The 15,350-nt window shown below is 36.9% G+C and overlaps 1 protein-coding gene across 1 annotated transcript in view; it reads left to right on the forward strand.

Annotated features, from left to right (window-relative positions):
* Positions 1 to 15,350, forward strand: part of LOC131737104 (ciliary neurotrophic factor receptor subunit alpha-like) — a 160,876-nt gene that overhangs the window by 62,997 nt on the left and 82,529 nt on the right. The window contains exon 2 of the mRNA XM_059023871.1: positions 8,643 to 8,724. Coding sequence (XP_058879854.1) covers positions 8,643 to 8,724 — 82 coding nt within the window. The remainder of the gene's footprint in view (positions 1 to 8,642; positions 8,725 to 15,350) is intronic.

The raw sequence follows: 15,350 nt of genomic DNA on the forward strand, positions 1-15,350 counted from the left end.
CTTTCTTCTTGCCACTCTTCCATAAAGGCCAGATTTGTGCAGTATACGACTGATTGTTGTCCTATGGACAGAGTCTCCCACCTCAGCTGTAGATCTCTGCAGTTCATCCAGAGTGATCATGGGCCTCTTGGCTGCATCTCTGATCAGTCTTCTCCTTGTATGAGCTGAAAGTTTAGAGGGACGGCCAGGTCTTGGTAGATTTGCAGTGGTCTGATACTCCTTCCATTTCAATATTATCGCTTGCACAGTGCTCCTTGGGATGTTTAAAGCTTGGGAAATCTTTTTGTATCCAAATCCGGCTTTAAACTTCTCCACAACAGTATCTCGGACCTGCCTGGTGTGTTCCTTGTTCTTCATGATGCTCTCTGCGCTTTAAACGGACCTCTGAGACTATCACAGTGCAGGTGCATTTATACGGAGACTTGATTACACACAGGTGGATTCTATTTATCATCATTAGTCATTTAGGTCAACATTGGATCATTCAGAGATCCTCACTGAACTTCTGGAGAGAGTTAGCTGCACTGAAAGTAAAGGGGCTGAATAATTTTGCACGCCCAATTTTTCAGTTTTTTATTTGTTAAAAACGTTTGAAATATCCAATAAATTTCGTTCCACTTCATGATTGTGTCCCACTTGTTGTTGATTCTTCACAAAAAATTACAGTTTCATATCTTTATGTTTGAAGCCTGAAATGTGGCAAAAGGTCGCAAAGTTCAAGGGGGCCGAATACTTTCGCAAGGCACTGTATATGTGTATAAATTGTGATAGCTGAATGTCATATTTGAATACATTGGAAATTCTCAAAATACCAGCGTGAGATAATATAACAAGCTGTACAGGGCCACAATGCTGTGCTCACTGCTATTCTGCCATCAACCCTTATCTTTCTATCAGTACTGCTGTGTTTTTTTAATTTTATTTCAAGCCAAGACATAAGGGGGAAAAGTGAAACACTAAGCTTAAAAAGATTGGGTATTGGCCATAGCAAACCCATTTCAAATCCTATGCCCTTCTAGCTTTTAGTTGTGGAAGGGCACGATTAGCAGGGTTTTACAGATCTGTCACCCAGGGTGGGAGTGGGTACCGTGTGGGGGTTTTGTTATTTTGTGTATTTATAATTGAATCTGTTCAGCGATTCCATTGTGGTGGGGAATGCCCCTACAAAATGCCTTTGTATTGAGAATGTTCTGTGTATTGAAGCCTGAAAAAGCACCACAAAAATAAAGAACTTTGTAGTGCATCATTGCACACTGAACATGTTACAATATGTTACATCTACAAATCAGTTCATTAGGAATGGCAAATATTAACAGCCAACTCAATGGTAAGTTGTGTCTCAGTTGAGTCTCCACATAGCACGTGTTACCCTAAGCTTGTAAGAAATGAATGATGCATTTTGATATTACTACTGTGACTGGAACTTCTTCTATAATCATTATAGAAGACTCTCTGAATATAGTTAAATATAATGGAAATTGAATAGTGAATACAAGGCAGTTCATTTTGTTGCATTTAGTTGATTACCAGCTGGTTAGCTTTAAACAATGATATTATATGGTTTATTAAATGATAATTTGGTTTGTTTTAATATTCTTACTGAAAAGTATTTTGCAGTCGTCATGGTCAAGTTGTTGCTTATCAGCGTAAAGGGAAAACAATAAATATACCGTATGGGCTGGGTGTCAGCCCTATTCAGAAGCTATGTCATTAATTATTATTATTATTATTATTATTTATTTCTTAGCAGACGCCCTTATCCAGTGCGACTTACAATTGTTACAAGATATCACATTATTTTTACATACAATTACATTATTTTCTTTACACATTATTTTTACATACAATTACCCATTTATACAGTTGGGTTTTTACTGGAGCAATCTAGGTAAAGTACCTTGCTCAAGGGTACAGCAGCAGTGTCCTCACCGGGGATTGAACCCATGACCCTCTGGTCAAGAGTCCAGAGCCCTAACCGCTACTCCACACTGCTACCTTTTATGATACCATATACCTTCAGAAAAAAAGAAAAAGAAAATCCATTTTTAGTATGCTATTTATCTGGTACCAAAGTTATATATCAGAATGTACCAGAAAATGTCTATAGAAATTGTATGTAGGCCAATATACTCAAATATACTAGGCAAAATACTTTACACAAAACACATTATCCTCTAGTCATCAATAAGTATGCAGGCACGGTCTCAATCAATTAATCAACATATTACTTAATGTATTTTATAGTACAAAAACAGGCAGATACAGTAATCCATTGCATATCCGACTGCGGTGGGACCAGAGTAAGGGTGGATATGTAAAAAGGCGGTTGAATGAATCCTGTTTTAAATACCATTATACACAGCTGTAACAATTACTATATTCACACAATTATTGTTTTGAGATTCAGCTTTTATTAGGGAGCTCCCCATAATCCCTTATTTAGAAATATACAGGGTATTAATGCTTGTGACAGAGTAACCATCTGCCGTGAGCGTGCATGCATTCGCTGCTGAGTGACAGGCAGGAAATCGAGACAGAGGTTGAAGATGATGCGCCCCGCAAGCGAACAGGATTTATTTATATATCAACACACTGAACAGCTTGGCGTGACACTACCAGCAAGAGCACATACAACACAGTGGACGAAAACTTTTTAGGATCTACAATATCTGAACTAATCTTCTCTGTTCAATAATAAACTAACGTAGTTGAAGAGATTGATCATGGTGGATAAACAGCTAGGGCAGGTATGTGACGGGCTGATATGCGACGGATCACTGTATAACTAGAAGCAGCTTTCCTAGAACACTGACAAAAAAAAATACAAATGTAATGTATTATAGAGGAAATAGAACAGTATTTTACTTTCAATGGAAATCTCAAACAGTAAAAAAAAAAAAAAATGTCACAATACATAATGCTGTGACACTTCTTGTACACTTGATAACAATGCTCATTACGTGTTCTGATTCTGCAACTTTTCCACAGAATGCCTATTGATGCAGAATGCAGTGTAAGTGGTACTTCTGTGTTTCTTTCTCACATTTTTTCTAGCACTCTGCTAGCCAGTCTACTCTTTTTGCCCAGTCATATATAGTGCACCATCTGTTGCAATCCCAGTTAGTTACTTCCAAGGTAATTCCGCACTTTCCATGGCTTCTTGAAGTTAAAATATGTCATTTCCTGTGGTTGTGTTGTTCATGCTTAAACTTAAAAGCTCTTCCCTAATATTAAAAGTTAATATTACCTGCCATTTTGGTAATACGCTTAGCAACTGCGTTACGAGACAGACTGAACATTTAAAAATGTTTTCAGGGCATACTACATCAGCTGTTTTAGGCATGCACCTTTTAAATATTCATCCTTTTGAAAAAGGTTTGGCAGCACATGCAAGCTCTTTGCTAACAATAAAACTGGCATCCACAGCACTTTCATTTTTTCTTTTCATTTTCAGAAAAACCTTTTGTTGAGACTCCATATAGCTTATTTCATCTCCAGTAAACTCAGAATACATTGCTTTATGCAACGTGTCACAGTGAGTTTGTATATTATAATCTTTCATAACTGCAACCGTTGCACTGCTAATCAGACATATTGTCTTGATGTCAAAATTTTTCAGTGAAAAAAATAATCTGGCTAGTGATTTTTTAATCTTCTGTGTTCCGCCTCCACCTTTCGCTTCCATGACATCTCCAACTACTTTGTGCCTACAGATTTTTAATTTTACCCAAAGTAAAATAGTTTAAACAAGCCTTTGTTAACTTAATCAAAATGATGTGTGCTGTGCTGTTACACGTGTGTGTGAGGAAACGGATCCTGTGCACTGTTAGATTGGCTATTTTATTACCTCTGTGAGCTGTGATTGGCTTAATGGGAATGTCACTCATACAATGCAGACTGCACATGTTGAATACACGTGTTATATTAAAGAGGCGGGTTTAAAGAAGAATTCGAAAACGATACAGTACATCAAGGCAATTTTAAAAACTAATGGGCAGGCTGCCAAAAAATTGGCCCATGGGCCATGTGTTTGACACCCCTGCTTTAGAGTAGTAATTTTATTTTAAACTATGTCATTCAGCTTTAACTGCAACCTATTTAATAACCTGCAATTTACAAAAACAACAACAAAAAAAACCCTGCTAAAGCTCACAGGGAATTATACTACATTCCCCACACATGACAGGTTTACAGGATGTGAAAGTGGGCTTCTGGGTTGCTGGCTTCCCCAATGTGATGGGTGCTAATGATTGTACTCACATTGCACTGTCACCCCGATCCATGGAGCCTGCTCTGCTGGGTGACAATGCGAACAAGGAAGAGAATTGAGGCTACGTCTCATCAATCAATATTTCTCGAGTAAGCAGAACAAAAAGAAAAATATGCCATTGCACAACATGACTTTTATTGTATACTCAATAAAGGAGAAAGGAAAAAGGCTTTTTTTCTTTTTTTGTTGTTGCATCAAACAAGGAATACATTTTCAAATCAAAAGGTAAGTGCAGTTTCACTTCACGTTGTCTCTGCCTGCCTCCTTCTGGGTGCTGTGTCTGTTGATCGCTCATTTTCAGTCAATGTAAGCCACCTCCACATTTCACAATAAGCTACTGACCAAAAGATAAGCCTGGACTGCTGTGGCTTTTTAAATGAAGGTGGTCACGTGTAGTCTCAGACATTACCGTGCGCATTAAATTTTTGCTCATGTTAATGAGCTAAATAGTGTGCACACAAATGTATGTGTTCTCCGTTAGTAAATGGGACAGTCAATTTAGATTTGTCACGCACGTTAGGCTCACTACTTTACATGTGCGCTAACTCTACATTTAGTGCCCTTTAGTAAACAAGGCCCTTTGTACACTAAAGAATGTCCCCACAAGGTCATAAAACAGTTCTTAGTAATGGTGTATCAACCATCCATGTGTACCTCATTTAATAGTTGATATTAGTAGAGTCGGGACTGGTCGCACACTCACTCAAAGACATGACCACCATTATTGTGCAGTAAAATCTTATATTTTATTTGCTTAAAAACATTTGCATTTAGCCAGAACAAACAAAAAACACAATGCGCTTCAACACGTAGCATGTCTTCATAAGGTGTAGCTATGAAAATTGCTAATTGGGAAAAAAAGCTTTAGAGTATAGGCCTATACAATAGATATAAATTAATCCAATCATTGAGCAATCAATTAAACAATATACATAGCCACATCATTTTATATACAGTAGATGCCGCTTATTAGCAACCTCTCGGTTCCCAGGAAAAGTTGTTATTAACCGAAGGTTGTTATTAAGCGAAAAGCCACATTTTCAAGTGTATGGAAAAACGATGTATACTATAGTTGTAAAAACAACGCACTGAAATACACATCTTGGTTCATTACAGTGTTAAAACACCAAATACCAGAACAAACAACTGTTTACTAACACTACACAGATATGTAAAACAAAAAAGAATACACAGTACTGTATTGTACACATGGTACTACAACAACATACTATCAATATCCTTAAAAACAGTAAACAAACTTGCACAGTACTTACATTTAATACAGAAGCATAATTTTAAAAGAAGTAGTTGGTTTTTTTTTTACGATTTTCCACCTCCAGCTGTAATCACTTTCAATTTTGCTTGCAGCTTCGTAGCCAATTTCAAATTGCAGGATACAACAGATTTTCTGCTACCCGTACTTGTTTAGCACTGGGTTCCACGTAGTGCCTCCAGAATCCGATCTTTATCAGCTATAGAAAGGTCTACATGTTTTGAAGCCATGATGACAGACGACAATCAGTCTCAATAAATGTACAGCTGCTTGCACGCAATGTATTTGTGTGTGTGCCGTCGCCATAGAAATTGAAAAAAAAAAAAAAAAAGTTGTCATTAAGAGGCAGACAGTTGCTAATATGCGAAATCCATTAACATTAAATGTTGTTAAAATGTTGTTAATAACCGAAAGTTGTCTTTATCAGGGTTGCTTATAAATCTCTGGGTGACACAAATGGGTTTGCTTTCAGCAGTTTCCACACACACACACACACACACACACATATATATATATATATATATATATATATATATATATATATATATATATATATATATATATATATATATGGTGTAGTTAATCTTGTGATGTCATGCAGTTGATAATTTAGAGTACTTTCAAATGCTTCACTGTCAGCAGATGTTACTCACCAATGAGTCATCAGAATTGTGTTCACCACCTAGATCACTTTTTTTTCTGCTCCAGTATATTTCATTAAAAAAAAAAGCATTATACAGCCTTTATAAAATATCACCAAATTGTTTCTTGGATTATCTCCACTAAGCAGTAAATCATACAAAATCACACATTGCTTAGTTTGTTTTATATTTCTCTTGGTTTAGCAATCACAAAATAACCTAGGTGGTGTACATTAAATAAAAACGTACAATTAGATTTGATGAAGTTCAAAATGAAAGAAAACAAATACATTAAAACACATTATTTGAGCCAACCTTTTGCAGAATGGTTAAAGTGGTCTTTAAAACAAAAACAAATCTATTGGGTTTACGGAGTGTCACAGACGCTTTCACATAAACAAAGAAGAACCTTTGAACATACATTGCTGTTTTTACTGTACTTTTTACACCTTCTTTTAAAAAATGTTGAACCCCTTGGCCTCTGATCCCATCTTTTAATCATGTTTAAAGTTTGTTTTTGAAGGGCTTAAAGTATTTAACTTGAAACATTTCAACCCTGCAGGTAAAACTTGAACAAAAAGTTATTAGAAAATCGATAATCCTCACTACACAAAAGACAACAAAAGCCAGGCTTAATTCTGACAAGAATTGCTAGGCCCAAGGCCAAAAGACTTTACATTTCCAGTCGGCATAGACTGAAACCAAGCAGCATTATGTTGCAGCTTGTAGTCACTTTAAATTAGAAGGAGTGAAAGGATTTTACACTCATGTATTCCCTAGGGTTTACCTGTTGATAACTGGAGCCTAAACAGTAAGGAATTAACGTAAGAGAGGTGGAAACTCAATTCAACTTTCTATTCTTGGGAAACAACTACTTCATAAATGGTCCAACAATGCTGGTGACTGAAAAAGATGTGTGGGAAACACAGTCCTCTTGTTCGGCATGGGTACTTGAAAACCCGGGTACTTGTCAGGTTTTAAATTACCTGACCAGACCCAGGTCTCTTTTTACTACCCGGGTATTGATTATTAATTTGAGAATTTAAAGAAAATGTACAAAATATGACAATGCAGTTGTAAGCGCGAGTCTCTGGCCGGCGTAATAAAGACAGTGTTAAAACAAGCTTTGCATGAAGCCTTTTCTTAACTGACAGGATATCAATGTTTTACAGAAAACAATAACACATAGCGGCAAGGACACCTCAGGAACTAAATCCTAAAAATCAGGAACTAAATCGTAAAGATTAGTAATAATAACCACGTGGCTTCCAATATGGAATACCTACAGTTGTTGCCCAGATGTAGTTTCTTACCAAGAAGATCAAATAAGTAGCTTTTATTTATAAATAAACAAATAAATACAGTATTGTGAGTGGTGTACCCCAGAAAACAGACTGAAAACCGTAAACATTTTTATTTCAATGAAGTAGATTAACAAAGAAAAAGCATACACACTCCAAAATGCGTAAGGTGCAAAGTACACAATTAAATCAGTATGAGAAAAAACGTTACTCACACTCTTACGAAATGTTTACCTATTTTGTTTTGGGTTAAATAAAAAATATTTGTGTAGCACACTAAGTGAGTGTGCTAGTGCTTCCTCCTTTGAATTAAATATTTCCTTGGCAGATTTTGCAAATTCCATTTTCTCCTGCTTGGTCAAGAAATTCCACACAATGCTCCTTTGCTGGATGCCTGGGTGCCATGTTTTAAAACAACAACAACAACAACAGCGGAATATGGCCAATAGATGTCGCAAAGAATCCTGCAGCATGAAACGCATTTAACATTAATAACTGTATTAAAACTGAGGCATTTTTTATTATTATTATTTTGGTGTCCTCGGCTCACCGAGCACCAGCGACTGTAGTCTGGCCGGGCGTCTGCGGGCTTGCCAGTAGCTGCCCAAAGCTGCATTGTCCTCTGACGCTGTAGCTCTGAGGTGGCTGCATGGTGGTTCTGCAGTGTGAAAAGAAGCGGTTGGCTGATGGCACACGCTTCGGAGAACAGCATGTGTTCGTCTTCACTGCTCCCGAGTCAGTGCGGGGGTGGTAGCGGTGAGATGAGCCTATTCTAAATTGGGAAAAAATGATAAAAAAACAACTGGCTACTACTAAATTTGGGAAACAGCAGCGTGAAAATGATGTTTTGCATTAATAAAAATCTCAACTCGTGCCCGAATATCTGGGCACAGAACAAGCTCTTTCTAAATTCCCCAGCTGATATTTGTTGTTAAATACCCTGGTGACAAACAGACCCCTTCATTCACACAAAAGAACCAGTGTTAGATGATAATGCTGTCCCTTTAAGGCCTTGTAGTTATAAGAGTAGTCCCGTGTGGAGATGATTTCACTGATGATACACTCAAGACAAGTAGGGATTCACTTCTGTATCCTGAGCACTGCCTCGGTCCTGCCTGTTTGAAGCACGCTAACAAGCACTTTTGTTTCCTTAACAGATGGCAAATATTGTCACATCAGCTTGCTGTGTGGTGTTAGCTGCAGTGGTGGTAGTCTATGCTCAGAGGCGCAGCCAGCAGGGTGAGTTTCTATTTTTACTTTATTTTCTCTCTCTGTTCTTGTTCTTTGCTTTGCTGGTCTCCCTGGGCTACACAGTAATTCTAAATAGGGTAAGTCTTGATCTGCATCCACCGATCAATAGGATAGGAAGGCTCCAGGGAGCCAAGCATTTGTCATCTGATCACAAAGTGCTCCTGATACTGCAAGTATACAGAGATACATTTGGAAGTCTTGTAAGAACGAGTGTTAGAATAATGGAACAAATAACCTTGGATCAGCATGTTTGAAAGTTCTTCAGTGTTCTGTGGTGAATGTACTGCACACACTGTTCTACTGATATAGTTTTAAATCTCCACTAAGGGCACATTCTTTTTCCTTTCTTTGTACCAGCATGTTCAGTTGATGAATGTACATTGGAAAAAATCCACAACCTCATACAGACATAATGATATAAATGTATACACTTTCAGCAAACACTGATAAAGGCATTAGCCAAAATATGTGTCTACTAGACTCTGCTAAAATGAAATACCCATAGTAGCAATTCCCCATTTATTTCTCAACCTAAAACACTTTTGCTTATGTTGTTGTTTAATAGTAGCAGAATGCAAATTAAATGACAGGCATCATTAAATTATTTTGCTCCTTCTTATTTTTAAACTGACACCAAGTAACAGTTTTTTGTAGTTCTGACCGTAGCTTCTTATAATAGCTTAACATCTACACTATCATAACATCAATAATGTTGTACATAATATTATTATTCAAATAATTACTCATACTACAAGCAAGGATGGTACATTTTTTTTTAGTTTCACTCAAGCCTGAATATCCTGAGTAAGACAGTGATTATTACATTACTCCACTTGGTTCCCATGCTCAGGGGCTTTGACTGCAGGAGAAAATACATCAGAGTATCGAGCCATAATTTATTTAAGATAATTACAGCTGAACTCTCAAAATGTTACTCTGGTTTCTATTGCTCCAGTTCACTAAAACTAGATTGCATGGTGCAAGCAGTGGCACAGTGGAAGGCATTGGCAAGTAGTCTGATAATTGAATGTATTATGTGTACTACTGTATATTCTGTACTATTATAATATAATATTTTCCAAAGCTTGGTAAATGGATTTTGAGTAAATGTACCCACTTTTAATCATTTCTTATCAGGTATAAATTTGCTTTCCTTTTGTATTTCATGTAATGTAATGGTCTATTAAAGTTTTATTGTGAGTAATAAGTACAAAATGTAATTTGACACTTCAGTTTTGCTAATTTAACTTAATGTAAGTTACCAAGATGCTTTTAACCCAAGACGTGTGTATCGATTTAATTGAAAAACTAAATAATCACGTTTCTTGTTACTATCACTGTGGTCTTTCAAACCCAGAGGTTCTGGTGTTATTTGATAACACTTGTTTAAAATCTTTGTTTGTTTAAGTCAAAATGGGGGGAAGACACCCAGGAATGCTCACCAGTCAAACAATGAGATAGTCTGCAATAACATTGATCTTTTTTTACACTTCAGACTTGGGGATCTTGACAGTAGTGCAGCTGAAACAACCCTTGAGCTAACTGAAAGGGAATTTAAGATTTACTCCCTTGCACAAAACTGTAAATAATGAGGTCTTCACTTTACATTGCTGCATACTGTACCCAACAGCAAATCCTGATGCAGTTGTGTAGTAGCCTTTTAAAGCTGGCAACTTGTCCGTAAATTGTTGTCATGTTTTAAAGATAATGGACTGGATATTTAAAAGAAATGCAAGTTTCGGAATGGCAGTTGCAGGGATTTTCGGCCTTGAGAAAAACGTACGCCTGCGAATGAAATTTCAAACGTGAGCTGCAGGAGGAGAAATTGTGAATAACCATGCAAGTCCACCTAGAAGTGTGAAATTCAAAATTTTCTACAAATCACAATATTAGGGACACATTTGACTTCACATAACTAATTTGCAAACAACCTAAATACTATTTAAAGGCCGGTTGAGTGTGTGAATGTTTGTAATTAGTCAAGATGGCGTTTTGAAATTTATATTTTTAAATGCTGACTGAAGAACAGAAACAAGAAAAAAGAAAGAGAAAACAGTGTGTGCTGGAATTATGAAATATACAATGCTTAAACAATACAAAATACAATTTAAAAACCAGCAGTTGTCCAGAGTGGTGCAAGAACTGAACAAAATATGAATAGATACTGTAACTAAATATACCAAAAACACATTTTGCATTGTTAGTGCCAAATATAATTTTTTCTCACCCTTGGATATTTTTGTTTTTTCCATTTCCAAACATTTATTTTTCATTTTCTAAAACATTGTCAGCCATTATTATAATCGACTCTTCAGTAAAATTGCCCTTTCTATGCATTTGAACAGTTTGAGCCATTGTCTCCCCTCATACGCAAATACACGGCATCAGCAGGATGTAGTCTGAGGTGTGTTTCATCTCCTGTTTAGAGTCATGTAGATTTATTAGCTTCCGTAGCCTTGCGAAATTAGCATTTTTCCTGTAACTCTTTTGAATTTCACTAAGTTGCGAATGCGTGCAAGAGATTCGCAATGCAAACAAAGTGACATAAAAGTTGCATAAATTTGCTAAATCTTTGAATATCTAGCCCATGCTTCTTAGGAGTCTGTCTGTGTAGATTATCTGTTTTTTTTTTCTTAGTTAAACTGTTGAGGGCAAAGCATTTCTTTTTTTCAGCAAAGGTACAGTTTTTTTTTTTTTTTATAAATTTAGTCGTTGCCAATTAGTTTTTATTATTTTCTCCCCAATTTGAAATGCCCAATTATTTTATTCTGCTCAGCTCACCGCTACCACCCCTGCGCTGACTCGGGAGGGGCGAAGATGAACACACGCTGTCCTCCGAAGCGTGTGCCGTCAGCCGCCCGCTTCTTTACACACTGCGAACTCACCGTGCAGCCGCCTCAGAGCTACAGCGTCGGAGGACAACGCAGCTCTGGGCAGCTTACAGGCAAGCCCGCAGGCGCCCGGCCAGACTACAGGGGTCGCTGGTGCGCGGTGAGCCGAGGACACCCTGGCCGACCTAACCCTCCCTCCCCCCGGGCGACGCTCGGCCAATTGAGCGCCACCCCCTGGAAGCTCCCGTCCACGGTCGGCTGTGGAATAGCCTGGACTCGAACACGCGACTTCCAGGCTATAGAGCGCATCCTGCACTCTAGTGAGTGCTTTTACTGGATGCGCCACTCGGGAGCCCCAAAGGTACAGTTTTAAGCGAGAAAAATGAATCTCTATTCTGTATTAGAAGCAGAATTCTAATTCCGACAGAAGACTAGTTTCTTGTACATTTGTATCCAGTGGGCACAAGTTCCCTTTTTTTAAATCTTAGCCAGGACTTTTTTCCTGTAACAAAAAAAAATCCATAAAACACATATCAAACTACTAAGGTCAAGTTTCACAGCACATAACATACAAATAAGGCATGTTCCAAGAACATTCAGTTTTCTGTTGTTTGTAGTAATTGTAGTAAGTCTTATTCCATTATAATTAAGCACAAAACAGTCTGGTTAAGTGTGAAACATAACAGACTCCTGATTACATAAACGGTCAAGGCATGTTTTTTTGTTTGTTTTTTTTCACAACAGACTTGATTTGTGCCAAATTCAGTCCCAGTACAAAGTAGTAACTGTGACTAAGCTGGAAGTAAACCACTATTTGTTACTGTTACATTATACTTTTACTTGTAATGAAAGGACTGGACCCAGGGTAGGGAAAATAAAAATAACAAAATATATTTCATCACAAAAACGATACTGTTTGACTGTTAGTATTAATATTTAAAAGATAGATACATTATATTGACAGACCCTTTGAAAGTACTGGTCAGTGTCAGTATCATTTATAGTTGAGTCTCTGGACTGAACTGTGTGCCCAGGTTTAAAAGCGTAAGCCTTGTTTTATCACAGCATATACATATTCTGTACTGACATACTGTGGCAATGTGCCCCGCCCCTGTGTGCAATTGTGTGTTATATGTTGTATGTTGCGTGCGTGTGTAAATGTTGGTGTATAGATTGGTACACGGGATATAAACGGGTCTGTGTTTCACATGTGATTTAAAAAGGTAGTTTTGTATTTAGGCACGAGGAGGGCACAAATCACTTCACGTGCTTGTTAAATGTAATATGTGAGCACGGGGTTGCACAGAATTAATTCACGTGCTGGGATTCAAGTGAATAATTAGTAATTGAATCCCAGCACAACAGTATATATAGATGCACATTTTCATTCAGTCGGGGTTGGGTGTTCGAGAGTGGAGAACGGGTGAGAGAGAGAAGGAGAAACGTAAAGTAAAATAAGATCGTAAATATAAGTGTTTGTACTCGCCGTGTTTGTTTGTCTGTGTAGTCCGTTTTGTTTGTCTATTTATTTTGGCGTGAAGTGCCGTGTCCTGTTTTGTGCTTGTGTTTTGTGTTTAAAACCTTTTATTTTCTGTTCTGTTTATTAAATGCTGAGCGCAATCACGCGCTCAGCCTCACCAAAACCCCAAGTCTCTGTCTGTTTACTTCCGGCTTCTGGTCTGACGCCACCCACTCCGGCCGTCTTTGTGACACATACCTATTTGATATTGTTTTTTTTTTTCTTTCTAAAAAGAATAACTAAGGCAGCTCAATAAGAAATGCATCACCAGAACCAAATTACATTAAAATCCCTTGTGGCAAAGCAGAGTAAAGAACCTACTTAGCTGTCAGTAACAGGATAAAAATATATTTGTGTAACATCAGGGTAGACGATAACAAGAAGACTGTGTAAGGAATCAAACATGTTCCAGTTTTAATACATTGTAAGCCTAAAGCAGGATTTTAAGTCATGCTGAATTAAAATTGGTGCCTTGATGAAAAATGTAATTGGTCAAATTGACTTTTCTTGTCAGTTTAGGTTAGGATTAGTGGATAATGTTTGGTATACTGTATAACTTCAGCAGGCTGTATCAGTGTCATCTTAGCAGTCAGATGTTCAGCACCGACTTTCTGTTTTGGTAGTAGAAATGGTAAACTAATAATATTTTGTGTACCATTACAGGGAAGATTGTTCATTTACATTTTTTGTATGTATTTGAAGATGAGATAATTGCCTACTGTATTCAGGGTGTGCTGTTAACAGTTTATAAAGCAGGGCTGTATTTTGTATTGAATCCCCACTTAAATAAGGAATAGATTGATAGCAAACACTAGTGATAGTAATTAAAGCTGTTCTATTTCACCCTCGCAAAGAATTTCAACCAACAGCAACTGCTGTTGGGTAGAAACTGAGAAATAACATATTTAGTAACATATCCTTAACATTTCTAACTTAATTTTACAGCACCACAATTTGGAATTATTCAGCATCTTGTGTGTGTCAATTACAAGAGATGGGTAGAGCAGGCGAAATATGAACCAGCTGTTTCAAAGTTTGCTCTCAGGAAACATTCTTAAAAAAATACAGTTATTAAATTGTGAGATTAGGTAGCTTGTGCATTCTGGCAATTATCTTAATGGATCTTATCCAAGAAAGTACAAATAATTTAAATTTTGAAAACCACATAATAACCAGGTCATCTCTTCTGAATAAATGTAAACTAATCATTTCAGTATGCCAAAAAATACATACATTATTAGTGCATTTCACTTTTCATAGTACAGTAACTTACCAGAGACACTGACAAGTATTGTACTATACAGTGAGAAACCAATGACACTTTTCTCATTATTTTTCTTTTTAACCAGGGTGAACATTTTATTTCGATGTGTCTTCCTTGTGTATTTGTAAAAAAAAAAAAAAAAAAAAAAAATATTTAAATGACATAATGTGTTCACTAAGTTACCAGGAGCTTGTTTTTATTGACGATCATTATTTTCTGGCAGTGACATTTCAATTTCTTGATAAAATGGCAGGCTGACATTGACAGAAGCTATATTAAACAGGTTTGACTGTATTTAATTAATATTCCGCAGCTTTTTTTCCATTTTTTTTGCAATACAATTCATGCCATTCAACATTTGATGATATTATCCAGAAGGTAAAACAACTTACAATTAAATCTCACCCACTTACTTACTGCATCATGGTGAATTGATATATGAATGAAGTGGTGGAGATTTCAACCAAGATTACTTGTTTTATAATAATAAGATTATTAAATTGCTTCTTGGGTGGATCTAAATGGCTTTAAAGTTGTCACGAGTGACCCTAAAACCTTTCTTCCCTTGTACAAGGTGCAAGTGCCTTTTTTGACTGAAAGGTGTATGTGGCAGAGGTGCATGGCTCTTTGACAGAACCAGTTTGATTTATTTGAGGTTTTCCTACTGATGATGGGAATGAGAATGCAAAGATGGCTGCCCGGCTTACAAAGTTTTTTGCAGGTATCAGGCTTTTAAAGACTGTCACCCACACCTGTGATGGCTTTGACAGACTCACTCAGAGCAGAAACTGACCCAAGACTGTCACCGCTACTGGAAGTAGGCTGATCTTTGGGATTTAACATTTGTGAAACTACAACAGTGTTAAAATATTGTAATAATTGTACTATGTCTTAAAGAATATAACACCAGCAAAAAAATATATATATATTTCAGAGAAGAAAAAAGCTTGCCTGTTATAACATTGAGAGGAAGAGGCTAAACGTTCTAGGAAACTGGCTG

The sequence above is a fragment of the Acipenser ruthenus genome, chromosome 1 (assembly GCF_902713425.1).
Source record: "Acipenser ruthenus chromosome 1, fAciRut3.2 maternal haplotype, whole genome shotgun sequence".
NCBI lineage: Eukaryota > Metazoa > Chordata > Actinopteri > Acipenseriformes > Acipenseridae > Acipenser > Acipenser ruthenus.